The 20,681-nt window shown below is 44.9% G+C and overlaps 1 protein-coding gene across 4 annotated transcripts in view; it reads right to left on the bottom strand.

Moving 5' to 3' along the window:
- Window positions 1-5,295: 5,295 nt before the first annotated feature.
- Window positions 5,296-20,681, bottom strand: part of fgfr1a (fibroblast growth factor receptor 1a) — a 31,603-nt gene continuing 16,217 nt past the window's right edge. For 2 of the 4 annotated variants that reach the window (XM_070833983.1, XM_070833985.1), the window contains exons 5-20: window positions 20,087-20,332; window positions 19,115-19,204; window positions 18,208-18,380; window positions 15,966-16,089; window positions 14,854-15,044; window positions 13,489-13,633; window positions 11,236-11,426; window positions 10,714-10,859; window positions 10,434-10,555; window positions 9,853-9,963; window positions 9,248-9,438; window positions 8,969-9,091; window positions 8,490-8,560; window positions 8,239-8,376; window positions 6,738-6,843; window positions 5,296-6,642 (exon numbers count right to left, since the gene is read on the bottom strand). In XM_070833983.1, coding sequence (XP_070690084.1) covers window positions 6,466-6,642; window positions 6,738-6,843; window positions 8,239-8,376; window positions 8,490-8,560; window positions 8,969-9,091; window positions 9,248-9,438; window positions 9,853-9,963; window positions 10,434-10,555; window positions 10,714-10,859; window positions 11,236-11,426; window positions 13,489-13,633; window positions 14,854-15,044; window positions 15,966-16,089; window positions 18,208-18,380; window positions 19,115-19,204; window positions 20,087-20,332 — 2,345 coding nt within the window. In that variant the 3' untranslated portion in view covers window positions 5,296-6,465. Of the gene's footprint in view, window positions 6,643-6,737; window positions 6,844-8,238; window positions 8,377-8,489; window positions 8,561-8,968; window positions 9,092-9,247; window positions 9,439-9,852; window positions 9,964-10,433; window positions 10,556-10,713; window positions 10,860-11,235; window positions 11,427-13,488; window positions 13,634-14,427; window positions 14,579-14,853; window positions 15,045-15,965; window positions 16,090-18,207; window positions 18,381-19,114; window positions 19,205-20,086; window positions 20,333-20,681 lie in introns of all 4 variants that reach the window. The other 2 variants (XM_070833984.1, XM_070833986.1) reach the window with 2 other exon arrangements.

Here is a 20,681-nt window from a genome sequence, read left to right as displayed (position 1 = left end):
GACTGTGTTCACTTCGGTTTCAAACCCACATCCCATTCTGATTACGGGCCAAGGAGCCTGAAAAGACCTCTCTGTCTGTCTGTTTCCATTTCTGTTTGGTTTTCATGGTCTAGCCTCCTGGCTACACAGGAAGGAGGAAAAACAAAATAGGAAGAAAGACGAAATGTGTTTCACCTCAGTTCTTTTCAGGGAAAATCCCAGCAGCTCCAGGCAGTGTGTTCCACACAGGAGTCACAAAGCTGCCCAGACTCCAGACATGTTCGCACACGTTATGGTGCTTCCACACTGCAGGTACTGCCAGAGACATGAGAGCAATATGTCTGCGCTTCTTTACACAAAGTGATTAACGGAGGTGGACGAGGGCTCAAATAAACAGGTGATTGTGAGGCATTAAATAATTAACTTAATCTTCATGTGTCTTCATGAGGCCGCTGGCTGATAGATGCCAATAACTCAGTTGGCCAGGTCTGAGGACAAGCTGACGTCAGACGTCCTCCCTGGTGAGTCAGGAGCAAATATTGCATTCACACGTGGCCAAGAAATTCAATAAGGTAAGTGTTTGTCACAACAAGCGGTGCAGAGCACAAATCTGTCATGTTTGATGAGCCTGTCTTTAATACGCAATAGCATGGTTGCAAACATGCCAATAAAATTAACGATTATTACTTATTAGACAATAAAGGCTGAGGCCTCGGACAGGTCTATTAACAGCAATGAAACCTGTGAAATGAAACTGCAGGTTGTAGGATACCTCTAGGATTTTATACCAAACTGTGCCAAGAAAACAACCATCCCAGATTGCTTTTATTCCTTGACTCGCTGTCCAAGTGCAGCTCACTCCCTGGAAGGTATGTCAGCCAATCTCATCCCGGGCTCAATTCAATTAAAGAGAGTACAAAGACATATGGCTCAGGGGCGAGTGATAGGATTAGAGTCCTGTGTGCGACGCCGCTGCTGCTTTGATTCATGCCCCTCTGTTATCTGGTCTCACACACAGTGACGGGCCTTGGAGCTGAAACAACCGAGCCAGCGAGGGCTCCCTTCGGTGGGCTGCACTGTCCTCAAGGGGCTGTAAAAGGGCCCCCCTCCTGAGCTAAACTCTCACAATCAACAGGTCAGTATCTTTGCTGTGGAGACGGGCTGCAGTCTCAAAACAAGCACAAACACAAAGTCTGCTTTTTCTAAGACGGTCGATCGGCATTCTGACATTGTGAGACCCTGGGGATCAGGAGAGTCCTCCACACCGAAGGCCACGCCGGCTGCTATCTTAGTTTTCAATCAGGACAATGCAGAGGAGCAACTGTACCCCACCCCTCCCCCCATCCTCGAGCCGAGCTGCCATAAAAGACAGGCGATACGCCTCTTGGGACAGGGATGTGTCGAAGGAATGCGTGTGCAGGTATCCTGCTGCCTGTGGGGACTGTGGAGAAAGGCCCAGCGCACCAGTTGATCCTGTTTGATAAAGGCCCTGACAGGCCCAGATTATATGTCTCAGCCTGGAGGAGGTGTCTGTGTCTCATTCCTGCGCTGAAGAAAGTCGATCTGGTGGGAAAGAGGCGGGGCCATGCCTGCAGGCGTCAGGTTTTGTGTTGACGCCAACACACACCTTGTCGGGCAGACACCACTACCACCGCCCCCCTCTCCGCTCGACACCAAACAAACACCCTCACCCATCTCATTTACCTGACCACACCCGGGCCTCCAGACGCCTTAAATACTCTCCAAAGATCATGTCAGAAGTATGTTTTACTACCAGACAATATGCAGAAACTTTTACCTGAAAACTTTATTAGGCAACACTTTAGACAACAGGTCATGAATTACAGTGTTGTTTTGTGGTACTGGTTGAATTATCCAGTACCAATACAATAAAAAAGGTACAAACCCTGGTACAACGATTCAAAAATTAAAAAAATCAGTTTACATTCCTCATGCATGTTGTTTAAAAGCAATGCAATAAATACTCCTTAGTCAAATATATTTTTGAGTCATTACTTGTAATTACACTGTAATTTGCGGGTTGTAATCAAAGCATATCCCACTTGAATCCATTATGTTTGGAGTGTAGGGAATGGATGCTTCCCCACAAACTTACTTGCTTACGGTTTTTGTGATGTGCAGAAACGATGGAAAAAGGGCAGCGACTCAAAAACAACAGTGCGGCACGCAGTGAGTGACAGGCCGTGCCCCAGGCTCACCCCTGCTGCTGTGTCTGTCCCACGGAGCAGCCAGGGCACCAGGGACCTGTCACACAGACAGCCATCTCACAAACAGGGGCCCTGCGTGGAGACGGAGACACCAACAACCAAAGAGCGCAGACGAGGAGAGGACAGCGACCGCCTGCCTTCGTCTGTCATCTCCGTTTGGGGAGGCCAACAGAGGGTTCAGTCCCACAAAATATCATTAAAAGTATTGCATGTTTTATTCTGCTGCAAAACACGTCCCCAAGAGTGATCTACACCCAAAACCACAGTGGCCACATGTGGACACATCATCTGTTCATCATCCTAACTATTGTTAACGAGGGTGGGGAGTCTGTCACAGCGTGCTAACAACAGAAAATTAAAATTCCTCCTGTGTTTTGAAATCAACAATCTATGGTGCAGTGGAGCTGAGCCTGTCTGCTGCGGTTACCCACACACACACTTAATGTCTGAACTGAACTTTTTTATGTACTCGGCACAGGGAGGAATGCCAGGAGAGGAGACATGTCTCCTTCACCTTGCACATGGACTCTGGCCAGAATGATATTCATGAGTTCCAGTATTACTTTAGCCCTCCTCTCTGTCCCCTCATATGCATTGACAGCTCCCCTCCACCAAACTATCCTTCATCGCTCCCATAAATAATCAGTTCATTTGTGGGGAGACAGAGGTGCACAACAACAGGCTGATGTCACCGCTCCTTATTTCCTGAAGGCAAAAATAAGCAGAAACACACACACACACACACACACACACCATCACCAGCACCCTCTTCACCAATGGCGTCACCATCCTTCCAGGACCCTCTCGCTCCCAACTGCGGCTGAGAAATGATGTCTGATTGACGACGTGTCTCCTCCGCAGGGTGGCAGAGAGTTGAAGGGCAGGTCATCTGTCACCGCTGACAGGAAACACACATGGTGGAGATTAACGGCGAGGCTCAGGCTCTTCTCGAGACCTGGAGATGATGATCCCAAACTGGAATAAATCAAACCATCTCTGGTAAACAAGAACACAAAGCAATCCATCCAACATGCCACCGAGGAAACATGCACGGGTCTCATCTTGCTCATATTACTGACTTTTAGACAAGATGTACAGTTTGCGGATGATGTGTTGATTCTTTGTAATTTATATCTTCCCGATGCTATGATGCATTCATGCCCAGGAGAAGAGGAGATGATAATGGCATGAAAACCTCTTAGAATAGCAGGATATAGAATATTGTTAAAATGAATCTCCTCCAGCATTTAAATAATTACTCCAGCTATTTAGTATCACACTTCAATTTCATAAAGCTTAAAGTTGGGGGACTCACAAGAGACAAATGTGAGAAGAGACTACAGCCGTTATTTCTTTATCTGTGAAAGCAAATCGTCAGATATTGATGTGCATATCTGCTCTATATGACCGCAGGTTTCTGTACAGGCTGCATACAAAACATTCCAGTTTGTTTTGTACTTGGAAAAAACTATTTGCATCTTTGTCCATTTTGCTGTAAGACAAAATGTTCAGAAATTCTCAACCATAGTTTTCCCTGACTTTACAACAGTTCACTGGTCAATTGTATGTAATTGCTTTTTCCGAGGACACCCATTTTAAACTAATGAGAAGGCGTGTAATAATAAAACAGAGAGGGGGTTGAGCATTTCTGCAGACATGAGCCTACAAACTTTCCAATCTACCTTCAGATCAGATCCTCGTCCCTTACAGAGCAAAGTTCATTAACTGTAATCAGGGACAGTGGTCAGATTTGACGCCCTTCCTATCATATCTGGTAAAATGTCTCTCAGGCCGACCAGAATCAAGTCAGGGTGTTGCTGGAGCTTAACATACCAATTACTGGGTAAAGCTCAGTTGGCTGAAATTCCAGTATTCCCAAATCAATTTACATTCCCCAATCAGTCATCAGATAGTAATTTCTCTGAGAAGACAAAAACAGGACATAGCAGTCCTTTCCTCTTTCATCTCAGTGATTAGCGACCATTTAATCATATGCTGTCACATTCCCCAATCATAACTGCAAACAATACACAGCTTCCTGTGTCCCCATCAGAGCAGAATAATAACACACCTCGAGGGAGTTCACGCACTGTACTTATCAGATGGTTTAACTGTTGCTGCGCTGGACGGGGGGGGGCAGATAGCTGATGAACTTTGCTTTGCCGAGCTCTTCTTGTGCCATCTGTCAGAAGTGACAATCCGCTCCACCTAATGGCACCTCTGCTCCTCGCTCTGCGCCATTAGCAGGTTATAAAGCGAGGCCTCTCCTCTTCATCATCACCTCAGCCACGGCCAAGATGATACTTTTTATTACTCCCCGTTTCCAGGAATGGATGACATCCCCCAACAAAAAAACAAAAAAAACAATAAGGTCATATGTTTGTTTGATTCCAGGAAGAGTGTGTGTGTGTGTGTGTGTTCACAGGAAGCCAGAAGCGACCTTGTACCCTTGAAGGCCATCATGTGTTCATTTGCAAATCCAAGCAGCTTGAATTTATATAACTGTTGGGACAAAAAGTAGCAAGAATCTGTTCTCTGTTAACAAATAAACTACACACACACACACACACACACTCCAGCCCTGCTGTAATACAGTATGCACAGAAGGCTAACTGCATTGACCCGAGCTGTATAAACCGGCTTTTAAAAAAGGTTGCGAGCCAGTCGCGCTGCGCGGACAATCTCAGCCTGTTGCGTGGAGACAGCGGCCCAGGTGATGCATCAGCCAATGGCAGGAAGCCAGAGCCAGACGCGGCCATCAAGGTTGGTGCGGCTGATGGGGCTGATGGATGGAAGTGTAGCACCAGCACTTGCCAAGCCATTCCCACGGCCATAAATCACATGTTTACTGCCGGCTGTGGCTCTCTGCGCTCGCCAGCATTTCTTCTGATGTCAGCAGCGCATTATCATATCTAATCAGCCCCCAGCAACCCGTGTTAAATGGGTGGGAGATTGAAGTAGTCATCGCTCCGTCTCTGTAAACATGATTTACATCACAAACATGAAAATCTTGATATTTATAGACGCGTTTATGGAGTCGAGTTCAAACTCTGAAAGCTTTGGCGGTTTGTTTTTCGATAGCATTTTATTTAATGTAATCCTTTTACGATGACATACGTGTTCTGCGACCCTTCATCAGAAGTTAAATGCAGCAAATGTAACTCCTGTTAAAACATTTACAGTAGACGATAAGTTCATCACGTGGAAGGCATGCACTGTGGAAGTGCACGATGTTGACCGAAGCAAATTACTCTGGGTGTTAACAAGCATGGCGTACAACCAGGAATATTTACAGTTGTGACCATCCTTGCAGTGAATGAACAATCTTGAGTGAGACAAGATGAGATTTTCCCACACACGCATACACACACACACACACACGCACACACACACACACACAGTCGCACGCACAACAAATATTTCCATAAATCCATTTCTTCTGATGGAGAGAAACCCCAATCACTGAGTTATACTGTATTGCAGGTTGTGTCATGAAAAGCACTTACAGTTAAAAAATAGAAAATCCAATATATATTTTACCATTGATGATTATGCAGGAAATTTAGGGGAATCAAAGCTGTGAAACAGCAAAAAAAAAAAAAAAACTGGCCATGTAATCCTCAGCGATTTAAAGATATCCTCATGTAACAACTGCCCCTAGAGACTACATTAAAAAATGGATCAAACAAAAGCATCCTTGTACAAAGAAAATAAATCAATTATGGTAATAAAAATAAGAGTACAATGTAAATATATATTCATATTTATAATTTTCTAACTGTATTTACAAGAAGATGGTGAATGATGCAGTGTCCCTTGGAAGTATGTTCTCTGGATTTGGTCTGAAAAGCAGAGTATTGTCCTTCACTACTGATGAAACAACCATGGAGGAGGAAAAATAACAACAAAACAAACAAAAAGCTGACAGTCACAGTCAGTCCGTTCGATTCTCCTGACCCGTGGAATGCCCAAAGTGGAGAGAAGAGTGGGAGTCTGCTCTGTTTTCTGACACCATGACAAACTGCCACCTCCGTTAATACAAAGTGCCCCATAAACATCGTCACCGCCGAGAACCGGGGAAACGGCTGCACTCTTCAGTCCATGTGCTCCACCGAGCTCTGCGAGGTGTCCTCCGAGCTCCTTCCTCACAGAGCACCAGTGTCTTTTAGCTTCATCTCTGGGAACGTGGGGAAGAGTCCAACCCCATGAGGCAGGGAGCGGAGGAAATGTCAATGTTTGTCTGAATGGAGATGAGGTATCAGCGTTTCTTAATGGCTGCCCCGTTGGAGTGGGGAGGGAACTTTGGCAGGCAGGGCTCCTCAGCGCCGGCGTCGTGGGAGAAGACCGAGTCCTCCCCCGAGGAGCAGGTGGAGCTGCGGGTGTCCGGGTAGCTGGGGGAATATTGGTCCAGAGGCACCGACAGTTCCAGATACTCCTGCAGGTTACAAAAGCAGAAAATAATCAAATCAAATCACTTCCAAAGCAGACATGTCAGGGTCGGCCTTTTATGGCAAGAAGAGCAGGACTGACCTGGTTAGACGTCATGGCCAGGCAGCGGTCTAGATCCTCTACCAGCTGTTTGAATGTGGGCCTGTGAGACGGCACAGCGTGCCAGCAGTCCCTCATCATCATGTACCTGCACAGATCACCACATTCAAAATTGAAAAAAATAATAAATAAATCTAACAGTATACACTTATAATCATGACTGTCAGGAGCAAATGATGGATCACCATTTTTTTCTTTTTCATTTCTGATGCAGATACCATCTTATTGACAATTTTATAGATATTACATCATTATAAAGCAATAAAAATGCTTCGCTTTGCTATTTATTACATGACACCTAGGCATTATTAATCCACTTGACAAGGGCAGATTCATCCACAGTGTTCTCACTCTGTGTTTGTGCATTTATTTTCCATCACCAGCAGCCATGACCGTTTGTCGTTGTTTGAGTCAACTACACAGTCCTGAGGAACACCAAGTTTTGCTGCTGTATCTCCTTGGCTCGTTTTTGGCAGTTTGCCATAAGCTTCAAGGACACTTTGTTTTTCATTGGGAGAAAACGACTTTTTCTTTCCAGCATGATTTCAGAGAGCACACAGCACCAGCCTCAGGTAGCAGCAGGAGGCAGATGGGTTACAGGCGAGGCACAGTGGTATCATGGGAGTAAAGGAAAAAAATAGATGTCATGTCATGCATGCAAAATTAACCCTGTAAACGGATTACTACACTGCTAGGAGCAAATTATTTAAACAGCACTTGTACAGGAAAGACTCTGTCCCACGATTTTTCATCCATATGAGCTGTTGATCACAATAAGCAGTTTCCACTGTATTAAAGAACGCTTGAGGTCAGAAACCTCACATATAGCTCTAGTGGAAGATGACGGTCTAAACACAAAGCTGAACTAAGTGCTCCATTTGGAGCTCACACCACCTCCGAGCGTTTCATTTTATTGGTCGTCACACAAACAGCAGTAGGGATCATTATTATGTTGCTAAGCACCTGGAATAGTTCTGGTGTACAACAACGTGGGTAATGTAAATATTAATGCCAACTGTTTGAGCCACAGCAGTGACGGAGCTTCTCCTGGAGATGGCCTGTTACTTTCAAACCCATCTTATTAAGTGCCGTATACTTTCATGTCTGCACACACCTTTACAAACTGAACGTTGGTAACTAAATATTTTATTCAGACTGTTGTTCAGTTAATATCAGCATTAAAGTGCGACGCACATTTGCACTTTGTATCATTTACATAATCATATCTTACACACTCTTAAAATAAATGACGTTACAATTTCAGCACTGGGGATCATTTGCCAAAGAGTCCTGGGATTTATAAAAAAAGAGAAAACAGTTCTGTCAACCCTCAAGCAAAAAGTTCAAATTTGCCCACAATGCATCATGCCATGCAGCACTATTTCAACCCCCCCGACTCCCCCATTAAAGAGATATTAACTGTTCAAGCAGTAACAATATTCTGAAGGACATGTTTGATTTTAGGTGTGCAGTGTTTTCTTACAGCTCGTGAGTGCATGTCGAGGGCTTGTCCATTCGGTGACCTTCCTTCAGCAGCTTGAACAGCTCTTCCACTGGGACGCCAGGATAGGGAGAGCCTCCCAGGGTGAAGATCTCCCAAAGCAGCACCCCAAATGACCAGCTGCAGACAGAAACAGACAGGAGCGTCTACATTTTCTGCACGTCTAAATGCTAAATGCTTTCCTCACATTCCATCGAGGCTGAATTGGACAAGTAACAACGCGTGATACTCACACATCACTTTGGTGTGTGTATATCCGGTCAAACAGAGCCTCAGGAGCCATCCACTTCACTGGTAGACGACCCTGTGGAAAAGGAATTCATGTTACGGCTGTCTACAGTATGAGAGCCTTCTGTGGGCAGCAGTGGTCCTGCTTGGTAGCAGAACCGACTACAGCCGACCCGTGACGGTATTCTGTTTGTGCTTTGAGAAATCAGCCTTATTGAACTGTTTACTGATCAGTAAACCGCTGGGATGCTTTAATTGTGAAAAAAGTTATAAAAAAATGCAAAGTGTTTTTACTCAGTCAACAGAGATTCATTAGTGGTGCTAGTCTTCGATAAGAGCAGATCTAATAAACCAGATATGGACATAATGTGCACCATTTGGCCAGCGCATCATAAATCTTAAAGGTACAGACAGAAACAGCCACAGTGAGCTGCAGACAACAAGCGCTTGTGAATAACATCAAACAAATGCTAAGAATACTCACGTTGGTGGTCTTCTTATAGTAATCAATGTGGTGAATATCTCTTGCCAGGCCGAAGTCAGCTATTTTCATCACATTGTCTTCGGTTACCAAAACATTACGAGCAGCAAGATCTCTGTGGATGCACTGCACAAATAAAAACAGACCTTACTGCAAATGAACCAGAGCCCTAGGAAACAGTCCCAATATTCACTGTCCAAAGTAAAAAAATAAACATTTTCATTTTAATTCAGTAAATGTAACACTGAAGGCTAAGAATGGCTGGTTGTGCTGTGTGGTTACCTTTTTGGAGGCTAAATACTCCATGCCTCGGGCCACTTGGTAAGCACAGGACACCAGGTCTTTGATGGACATGTTCTCCACAGGAACCTGGTCTGGGTTGTAGCAATACTCCATGCCCGGTGGGCGCCGAGCTCGCAAGTACTCCCGCAAATTTCCCTTAGATGCATACTCTACTATGACATACAGAGGACCTAGAAGCAATTAGAGAAAAACAAGAATAAATCACCAGAAGAGGCCTTGTGACATTTCTTTATACAGAAGAAATCATCAAAGATCATCAGGTAACAGTTGTATAGAGCAGAGTGAACAAAGCGCTTTGCGTGTTCAGTGTGGAAGCAACAGAACAACGTGCACTGGGGTCACTAGAGGTTAGTCTCCTTTAGTTTTTTTTGTCAGGGCTGACTGGAGAGAAATGGAAGCAGCCGTGGTCGACTCAAACTGCGAGCTCGGAAGCTGGTGTCAGAGTCATTTATTCATGCTGTTATACACATCTCACAAAGTAAGCTTCACAGTCTGAGGGACAACAGTGTGTGTGTGTGTGTGTGTGTGTTGGCCTGAGCAGGCCAGGGCAGGTCAGTAGCAGACCCCTGTCTGTCTGGTCCTACCATCCTGTGTGCAGGCTCCCAGGAGATTAATGATGTTCTTGTGCTTCCCAATGATCTTCATCATCTCCATCTCTGAAATCAGGTCTGACAGGTCTTTCTCTGTGGCATCAGCTGGAGGGGAGGGGAAATAAATCATAGTAGGGTAATTAGTTGATAATCCTTTTTGGTGTAAAGGCCAGAAATAGTGCAAAGTGTGTACACCAACGCTGTAGCTCTTGCAGAGTTATGCTGGCGTTTGTCTTGGAGAATGCTCCCAGGGGAAAAGCACTTTAAAGTACCAGACAATAAATGCTACTTTCCCTCCATCCTCACTCCTCTGTGCAGTTTAATGAACACTGTTTTATATGGGATGTCAAGGGTTCTCATAAATTTTTACTCTGCTCTCCCATTTGCACAGTGGCTGGGATCCAGGGGCAGATGTCTCTTAGTATCTGTTCGTCACAGCTTTGGTGTTAGAAGTTTCCTCGTCCCTGGAGCCCAGACATGAGGCCTGTGTAAAATCCTTTGCTATACTCTTCAGAACCAATCCACCAAGTCTACTGTATACCCACATGACTGAGAAGTTTAAAAACAGAACTTACATTTCAGCATTTTGACGGCAACCTTGGTCACACGGTTTGGCTTCTCTTTGTCGAGACCTAGCGCCTCTCCCATCACCACCTGCCCGAAGCAGCCTTCACCCAGCGGCTTCCCAAGAACAAGTCTGTAAGGGGGAGGGGGGGGGAACACACATTATTTTTGATGGACTTCTTTTTAGTACAGTTGAAGTGCCAACCTCAACAGTAACCTTCCTTTCAAAAGGTCACTTTTAGAGCCTCTAAGGTGTTGCAGCCCTATCTGAAGGAATTTTCCAGGACGTACCTGTCCCGGGGAAGCTCCCAGCGGGGGTCCTGGGGCAGTTCATACTCAGACACCCCGGAGAGCATTGGAGATCCGCTGGAAGAGAGGCGGGAAGGACGAACCAGCATCACTCCAGAATGGATTGAGGAGCTAGAGTCCACAGACACCTGAGGAAAAGAGGACTGACATTACTCCCCTCATAGTGGAACACACGCCCGCAGTCAACAGTGACTAAAAGACGATGAAAACTACAGTAGTTGCTGAAATTTCTACACAGGACCATGTAAACACCACGCAGACCACCCCGGTGTACCATACCCAGGGAGAGGAAGTCCTCCTCGGATACACTCATACTTACTTGATGCACAAGATCTCAAGGAGCTACAATGAACCTGAAAGCTCTTTGAATGCAAGCTTTTAATTTGCCGTTAACATAAACTCTGTAAATGTACAAGAGAGCTTTAATCCTACATAAAAAGAACAAATGGCATGAGGAGATGAAAAGGTATAAATATTCCAAACCCCCTATCTACTTTCTGTTACCTGTCTGCGCAGGGGGATGCTTTTGGCCAGCTTGTGGACAGCCAGCTGACTGTTGAAGTCACTCTTCTTTGAGGAGGTGCGAATCTTGACAATAATTGCGATGGCAATCATGACAGCGATGAAAAAGAAGCCCACACAGTAGATGACAACCTCCAGGTAGGTGTGGTTGGCTGGAGGATAGTGGGGGGTAGCTAGACGGGGGAGGGCGATGCAGGGTGACAGGTTGAGGTCAGCTGTCATCAATGAAATCAAACTACCACAGAAGGTTTGACTTTATAAAACTCAGCACACCAAACATACCCATGCTTTCAACTACACAGTAACACAAGTAAAACACGCTGAACACACACACACACACACACACAATATACAACTGTCTAAAAACCAGAGCCTTTGACACATACAGAGCAAAAATTAGTCATATTCTCTTGAATCATCCGAAATAGTTGAGACAACCCAAAATTAATCAAAAGTCTGTGTTATACGAGCTGACAAATTGTTTGATTCAGATCAAATTTTTCAGTATAAAACATGAATGTAAATATTCTATAATGTACTAGTAATGGATATAAAGTGTAACAGTGTGCAAAGGATCTGACTTTTACACAGAGGATCAACACTTCACACCCATGCTCACTTCATTTCTACTTCAAATAGCTTCATTCTCATTTCATGCCTACGTGGAGGTCTAAAAGCAGCATACCACAAAGCATGAGTTCAATACAGTAGTTTAACAGCTTGATTTGATCAAGAAAATATCCAATTCTGATATACTTGTAATGCTATTTTAAACAGGATGTGTGTTGGTGCTGGTGATACAATGTTTTTCCCCCCATTCATATTTACTGTAAGTGCTACATTGCAAAAAGAAAGGACTGTCCAATTCAGATCTTGTTTTTTTCCTCCCATTCAGTGAAAACACCAACATTTATTAATACCAGATCTAGGGGTGTAATGGATGCCATACTTTAGTGAAAAGGAGTTTGGTGCATACCTTGGCTTGGGATGTGGCTTTGTGCATGAGCGCTACATCTCACAAATCAGTTCTGAATGCCTGTCTTGTTCGTGCACAAGTCTACGTACGGCCTTTAATCCTGCTGAGGTCATCAACGATGCAGTTAATTGTATTATGACTTTAATATAATGCTTTTAAATCTAAACAACTGCTGTCTTTCCTCTCTTGTGTATAGATAAAACACTTGTGCCTTATGAACACGTTAACTGTTTCAGTGCACACATGCATCTATTTAACTTTACTTGTTCAGGAGTAGATGTAAATTCTGCAAGTTATTATAGCTGCCCCTTTGCTTTTTCAGAGTTTGACTAAAAATATCTAAAGTTTTAGAGGCACATTTGCTCTCACACTAAACCACAACATATATTACCACTGAAAAAATATTAGCTATGGCATTTTGTGGCCTTACGTTAGGAGATCATTACCACATACACCATATTTGTGTTGTAAGCACTACAAATAGAACAATGCATCCCAAACCAAGGGTGCTATACCGACTGAAATGTGCCGTTACACCCCTAACCAACACCAGCAACACAAGTGAGCTGCACTTGTGTGAAGAGGCTGACTGACAAGCAGCTTGATAATTGGACAAATGCCCATTCCAACCCTCAGGAATGAGACACATCCACTACAGTGAGCCAATTATCAAAGCCAGCCGCTGTGCTCACAGCAGGAAATGACATCAGGAATACATGTCATTTGTACCGCTTGTCAAAGAAAATCAGCTTTACACCAAATCAAATGCAAACACCAGTTAAAGAGCAGAATGGTAGAGACAGTTCAAAGTGAAATCTGATCAGAGCTGCCAAACAACCCGTCTATAAATGTGGAGTTCTACCTGACTGAGACCATTAAATACACTTCTGTGTGATCTCGTTTTTAAAACACTTCTGGCCTATTTTTTTACATCTTAGTTTATTCGTCATGGTAGACCAGTTAGCAGACAGCTGTTGGGTTGTTCGGCATTTGCTGATTTCATTTAAGACAGAGCAGAGCATGGCCCATGTTCTCCCATCTAGAGAGTTTAGATGGAGCAGGAGCAATGCTGAGCACAAAGGGAGGGGAAGGGGGGGGGGGCTTTAGTACTGGTGACTTGCCCTGGCTTCCTCTCACATTTTTAAACAGAACTAGAGTTGGACAAGACCCTTTTCTGGTAAATGTGAAGGTGGACAGCCAGGCTGGGGTTGGAAAGGAAAATAATGGAAAATATAGAAGAGAGACAGAACCACTGATACCTTCAAAAACGGTCAACCATGCAGAGTGATGAGAGAACCCGATAGAATTGCCCGCCAAGCAGGTATACTCCCCAGCGTCATCAAAAGACACATTTCTCAGTTGGAGGACTTCCATTTCCTTGTCCGTGGTGTTAAGGCCAGCGGTCTAGAAAATAACAAAGGAAGCAGACCCAACAAGAGGCCCAAGAGGGGAAAAGGAACCATGAGTAAAGGATTCTGAAAGAGAAAGGGGATGGAGGAGCGTACTCCTCCGCCATCCAACACCATCTGCCCGAAAAGTACCACCGAGAGCCCCCTGCAGAGGACTCTGTCAGAAAGAGCCCTCCAGTATCTGTTAGTGGAGGAGCTGGTTAGGTTGAGTCTGCACTGCTGAACCCCACACTGGGTCACCCCATCACCACATCAAATACCTCAGTCTCATCTCTACATGCAAGAGATGGGCAACATGGAAAACTCCACAGCAGAACAGGTCACACTCAAATTCACACTCACACTTCTGCCAACTGGGTGAACATTAGACAAACAACAGGAGGTCTGTGAAACATAGGTAAGCAGAGGAGGACAGCTGGAAAAAAACAAAGGGGAGAGGGAGGCTGTGAGCCGTGCACGGACAGACTTTGAAGGGCAAAGGAGCGAAAGTAATAGAAGAGGATGGCAGGAGAGGCCCTTATTAGGAGGGCACAGCACAGGCATGGTTCAGGAATGAGAGCGGGTCCAACATAAACCTGAGACTAAACACTTTCAACTGTTCTGCTGGGAATTTTCCATAGCGTCATTTACAGTCAGGAGCACTGAGGCAGGAGAGAGGGAGGGAGAAACGGAGGGAGGGAGGAGAGAAACAGCTGAGGTTGTCTCGAGTTATACGGCCCTAGTTTTTCCAGGTGATCCTAGAAGCGCCTCCACTGTGTCGTCCCTGTGCTGCTGCGTGGTGGTGGTTACCTGTGGGCTCATATCTGGTGACAGTCAGCCAGGCCGACTGATTGGCCTCTCCTATATAATTGGACACTTTACATATATACTCTCCGCTCTCCTCCTCAGTCACATTGTAGAGGGTCAGCACCTGAGCGTCCGAGCTATTGACCCCAGAATGCTGGAAATAAAAACATGTCATGTGCAGCACAGAAAAAGTAGCAGACACAGGATCAAACTGGAGTCAAGAATTCATGAAACAGCAGTTTTTGACTTGGGTGGGTTATGTTCAGAATAGCCAGCAAAAGCTCATATATTTTTGCTCATTATGTCTAATTATCCAAGAACTGACTCATTAATAAAGGAAAATCTTATCTAAATACTTCCATTTTCTTGTTTAGCTTTACATAAAAGACAAACTATATTGTGGCACAACTGATCACAGTAAGCTCCTACCTTGAGGACACGGACATATGGTAACCCATCAGGACCAACTCGGCTCCCGTTGACCTCGATGTGCTTGAGCCACTGGATATGAGGCTGAGGGTCACTGAACACTTTGCACTCAAACTCCACGTCGCTGCCCACCACGGCGGTGCGATTAGCGGGCAGGCCAGCCTGCAGGATTGGCCTGTGGGGAGAGCGCTCTGCAGCACAACCAAAACATAGATGGATGTTAGTTTAGAGGTTTGGTGAGCAGTGAGGCAAGCCCACGATATCAAAGACAAACACATGTGCAATAATTTGAAAGTACACACGGCTGACTGATTTCAAACACAAGCCAAATAAAAGCCCCATCACGTCAAGGCTTTGTTACAGGAAATGGCCGGGGCAGACGAAAAACAAGGTCTCCTGTGTGATTTGCTCTGATACAGTGTTATTTCAGACTCTAATTCGCCATGAAAAATTAAAGCAGCCATTTCTCCAGCTATATATCCAGCTTGTGTATTATTATTATTATTATTATTAAAAGTTGGCCAAAATAGATGGGCAAGCAAGTTAACTGTCTGATCTGGATATCTTACTGTGAAACTGTTCTTTTGGCTCCGTTTTGAAGACTGATAACTCTCCAAAGTAAACTTACAAGCCAAGAATCTGGCAGAATTGTCAGCTGTCCAGGCTCTTTTGACCAAGAAGTCTGTGGGGACTTAGCAAGCAGTTGTGACAAAACTCTCCCGTTCTCACTGCTCGTCAGGGTCTAGACCTCTTCTGAGGTCAGGCAAAGCTCAGGGGACAACAGTGGCTGAGGAGGCAGGACTGTGATTTATAGAACCGATGGTGTAAGAGTGAGCTACAGGGCAGGTCCTAGAGGAGGGATCACTTCTCCCTCTACATGGATCCAACACTCAAGCCAAACGTAAAACAGACTTAGTCTTGGAGTCTTCTTGTGGGGTGCATTGGGTAAGCCATTTGATAGATTGTGTCCCTGTGCTTTAGGGAAATGGGCCACATTTGATGGGTTTGTGAAATTGATCCGACATGACACTAGAGCCTTGGGAATATTCCACAGGTGATTAGGATTTCCTGGCAAATTACGGATCGACAGTAGGATTACAATCAACACTTACCGACTACATCCAGCTGGTAGGTGTGATTGATGCTGCCGTACTGGTTCTCCACCACACAGGTGTAGTTTCCCTTGTCAGAGGGTACTACAGATTCCATGATGATGGTCCACACATGTTCACGCACCTACAGGTTTTGGGGAAAAGCCAAGGTTATAGTCGCTGGCATTTGGAACAGTCCTCCATAACATAAAAAAAATAAAATAAAATCATCATACAGTCGAGATAGAACTTCTGTTCATGGTACAAAATGTTCGTGAGCATCACCTAATATACAGTGCATTCTATGAGAAAGAGCAGATAAAACCTCAGCTGTGTGTACAGTGTCTTTAATTTGTTATTGGCTATGGATTTCTTCAACTTGTTCTCTCACTGCAGACCTTCTCAGTTCTGTCCTCAATAAAAAACTGAAGGAACACACAGCACAACCCAAAACAGCTCTTAAGGACTGTACTGTCAGTTCTTGAAATCAAAGGTAAAATGTTTTCAATCAAATTTAATTAACAAAAATGAGGCCAGTAGGGAGCCAGTTATGGCACCAGAGAGTGCAGGACTCCAATTCTGCCTTTAACGGCAAAAACTTGAAAGAACGCACGTGAATTTTTCTCCATCTGCTTTCTCCCAGTATGAATTGTCGTAAATCAAATGTTACCCTTTTTAAGCAACGGCTAACAAGGTCAATGATGTGTGATGTGATGATAACAAGATAAAACACTACTCCTTCTTCCTGCTACACCACCCATTGCTCGAGACAGCGGATCTTTGTCCTACCAAACAAAGACCAGAGGAAAATAGGTACGGTACATGTTTTATATACATCTGCCCCAACCTGTCTTATTAGCGCCAACTGATGTCTGGCTCTTTTTTCCAAGACATGTTATAATTTTTCTTCCATAAATCTGCCAAGACCGGCAGTGTGTGATTAACCAACGAACCTCTAAGGCAATGGCAACATCAAACACGCGTATACACAGACCAAGCCATACGCTTTCCCTCATTTAGCTAAAAACGTGATGAGGGAGTCCAGCTGCCTGCTGCCAGATGTGTTGTGCTTGGCTTCATATACATGTGGTTTACATTATTCCCTCCCTCCTGCACGTCTCCATGTACTTGATATGAACAATAGAAGCCTGGCCATAAAAGCAAGAGTGTGGGAGGGATGAGAGACGTCCCCAGCCGCTGATGCAGACCTTTGCACCTTGACTGAAAAAACAGCAGCCAGATGGTTAAGTGTGCTGCCCGGCTGGGAGGGGGCGGGGGGTGGGGGGGGCAGCTGAGAGGAAACTCCTAAATGTGTCCCAGCTGGGGAGGGAGATGGGCTGAGGAAGCACAAGACAAGGCTAGACTAGGCTACACCTTGATGCAAAGAACAGATGGGAAAAAGGGGGGTTGTTTCTTAGTCTCTGTGAACATGCAAATCCCACACCTGTGAGGCTACTGCCACTGAATACAGCCACTCACAGAGAGGTCAGCGCACAGCCTCCCAATACATAACATGGTATGTGCTGGTTCAGGAAGTTATGGATTCATTTGGTGTCTAAAACGTGCTTGTGGCAAACAGAAGTGACTGATGTCATTAACAGAAGAACAGATTTGTTACTTTAGTCTCTGGGGGGGTAACATTCAGAATAAATGGAGGTGACTGAGACTGGTAAACAGCAGATCCAGTCCACACCCCAAACCTGCCACGCCTCTGCCAAATAAATCCACAGACAGCAGTAAACTGTCTCATCAATGGTTACAACCTCTCAGTTTAACAGCAGTTAGCGTCACGCTTGAATACAGCTTGCCTGGAAATAACGCTGACAAAAAGAGTAATCACAGCACTGTATCACTGATACAGTACGTTTCATGGTGAATTTACTGCTCCATGGATGTAATTACAGAAATGATGATGCACTGATACCCAGAATGAGGACAGCCAGTGTTATCCTTAAACCAAACGGATGGGTAGGATTGCCCACCTGGAGGTATTAGTATGGCAAAATCCTTCTTTTAGTGGTATAGGGTTTCATCTTGCATTGTCTCTCAAGTCAAGTATGAAACTTGGCTCTGCTTTTCACTTGCAGCAAGTGTTTCTTACTCCAGGGGAGAGGGTGGTGATATAATGTGGAGATGAGATCACTGACACATCCCCACTCTCTGTAGCGAATGGGCTTGGAGTGATTCAATAAGAAATGCTAAGGAGGGTGTCACTACGAAGGAGCTGAGGGGTACAAATTGCCAGAATGGTTTTGTCATTAACCTTGAAGCCTCCGATGCGATGGTCTCTCTTGAACTCCTTGCCATTTTTATACCATTTCAGAGTGGGAGTTGGGTTGCCGCTGGCCTGGCATCGAAACTTCACGGTCTTACTGGCTGGGACGGCGTGAAGCTTTTTCTCCATTTTTTCTGGATGAGCCCATTGCGGGGCCATTGCTGTGGCGTAAGACAGGGGGAAAAAAACAAGTTAGAAACTAATACACATATACATGTGTTGATATAGATGCAAAAAGGATTGTGTGTGTTTTCTAAAAAAGGTAAATAACACATAAAACTAAAGTTTGCAACTCATTTCATGTACCCTGCACCTCAAGCAGCTTTTATATAATGCCACCATATAACGCCCACACTGACAGTCACCACCTTTTTTGTAGTGGAGGGGTTTATGTGTTTGTGTGACCCTGGGAGCTGTGTTCTCAGGGGCAATAGCTCCGGATGGGGTCTGGACAGATTCTAAAACTCATCTTGCTTGGGGATGCCCCTGGATCTGCAAAACACTGCCAAGGAGAAGGACTACCTTACTTTGCTTGCTGCCACTGTGATCTGGCCATGGCAGAAAATGGATGGATGGAAGACATGTTCAAAAAGATTTGTGCTTATAGTCACATGTTTTGGCAGAAGTGGGTGGGTAAGGAAATGTCAGGGAGAGATAAAACTGAAGGTCAGCATGCTTGGCAGCCGCTGGGTTCTTTGTGGGCCGAGGGGGCAGTAGTAGGGACATTGCTCATGTAAAACCTGTCACTGATGCCGTGAAAACCCTCTGATTCAGACTGAAATCATGCACCCAAATGTGTCACACACACACACAGGACAACTCATAGCGTTGGGTGTGCGAGTAATGACCATTTGTTGCAGTAGCATTACTAACATGAGGATATGGGCATACTTACGCAGCAGTTTCTGACTGGCCAACAGCTTGGATTCCTCTGATGAAGACTCTTCATCTTCATCATCATCCTCAGATGAGGCCAGGGTATCAACTAGTGAAACAGAAAGTAATTGTGAGGCCAAACTCATACAGATTAATACAGATCCACACAGTATTTTTTTCCACAGTGAGCAATTTCAGAGAAGAAAAACGACACTGAAATGTTGATATATGACTCGGAGAATGGACGTATACACACACGACATGGTTCCGTATGAACATTAAGTGATGCATGCTGCATCTGGTGTGTGCGCCTCTCTTCGGCCTCGTGTGGCGTTTTTCTAGCAGCTTTTAGACGCGCTTCAAAGCTAAAACAACTTTTCGGCACAAGGCAGAGAGTCGCACCACTCATCCATGTCACAACTTGGCCCAGGCAGCCAATCACATCAAAGAAGAGGAGGGCTTTACTACTTTACCACTTCCTTTCTGTTTTGATGCTGGAAGGAACAATGACTGACGAATTGACATTGACATTAGCTGTCCTCGCTCTGGATATCATCATGTAGACACAACTCGGGGAAGAGATGGTGGTACTCGCCATACCGTTTGCTTTTTTTAAAGAATGCCAGGAACCCCAAATCTCCACTTTTTAATGGGCTTTTTTTTTTACGTTCGCATCCAGTAGCACAGCAATGGCAAGAGCTTGGCATGTGTGTAAATCCATTTTCACATTTAATCGCCTGGTTGCGCACACAGCCCTGCTCCACAGGCACACCAGCTGTTTTGCCGGATGTGCATTCCCAGGGCATTTTTGAAACGGCTGCATTTACAGAGACACATCTCTGTCGGATCGGACTATTATGGCAACACTGTAATGCCATTTATTATTTTACTTAGATTACCAGTAAAACAATACGACTGTTTTTAAAATCTTTGTCACAGAATAAACTACAAAGGCAGCTACAATTTGTCTGCGCTGTTTCTATGACCTTACCCGTGATGTTGAAGTAGACGCTGTGGTTGCCGAAGGTGGTGCATGCATACAGACCAGAGTCCGTTAGCTCCACGGCCTCGATTTCCAGCTGGCCGTTGCGGATGCGTGTGTGTTCTCCATCCACTACTGCCACATGGTCTTTGGTCCAGTTGACGGCATGGAGGGAGTCCCTGGCAGAGCAACTCAGATCCAGACGCTCTCCGAGATAGAGCGTGAACAGCTCCGCATGCTTTTCCACCGAGACTACTGCGGAAAATAGGTGGACGTGGTTTTATTTCAACAGCTCAGTTGGTTAATTAACACTCAGTGACTTTATGTAATCAAGCTCACAGCAATGGCTTCATGAACACATTTAAAAAGCTAATATTTTTGGCACACACTGACTACATGGTACAAACTGTAAGTCACTGACAACAGGATAACCACCAGGATTGTTCATACTCAAACTGCGCAACATCTCTGACTAAATAATAAATGCTAAATGCCTAAAATGTTCACAGAGCTCTCTCACACACACACAACAGGGCCTTATCTGTACTGGAGGCTATTTACAAAAGAAAAGTCCTTCCTTGATTTCCACCGCCTGCCTTACCTC

Source organism: Pempheris klunzingeri, chromosome 7, assembly GCF_042242105.1.
Source record: "Pempheris klunzingeri isolate RE-2024b chromosome 7, fPemKlu1.hap1, whole genome shotgun sequence".
NCBI classification, from domain to species: Eukaryota; Metazoa; Chordata; class Actinopteri; order Acropomatiformes; family Pempheridae; genus Pempheris; species Pempheris klunzingeri.
Note: the sequence above shows the minus strand (reverse complement) of the source record. Positions and strands in the feature narration are given on the sequence as shown.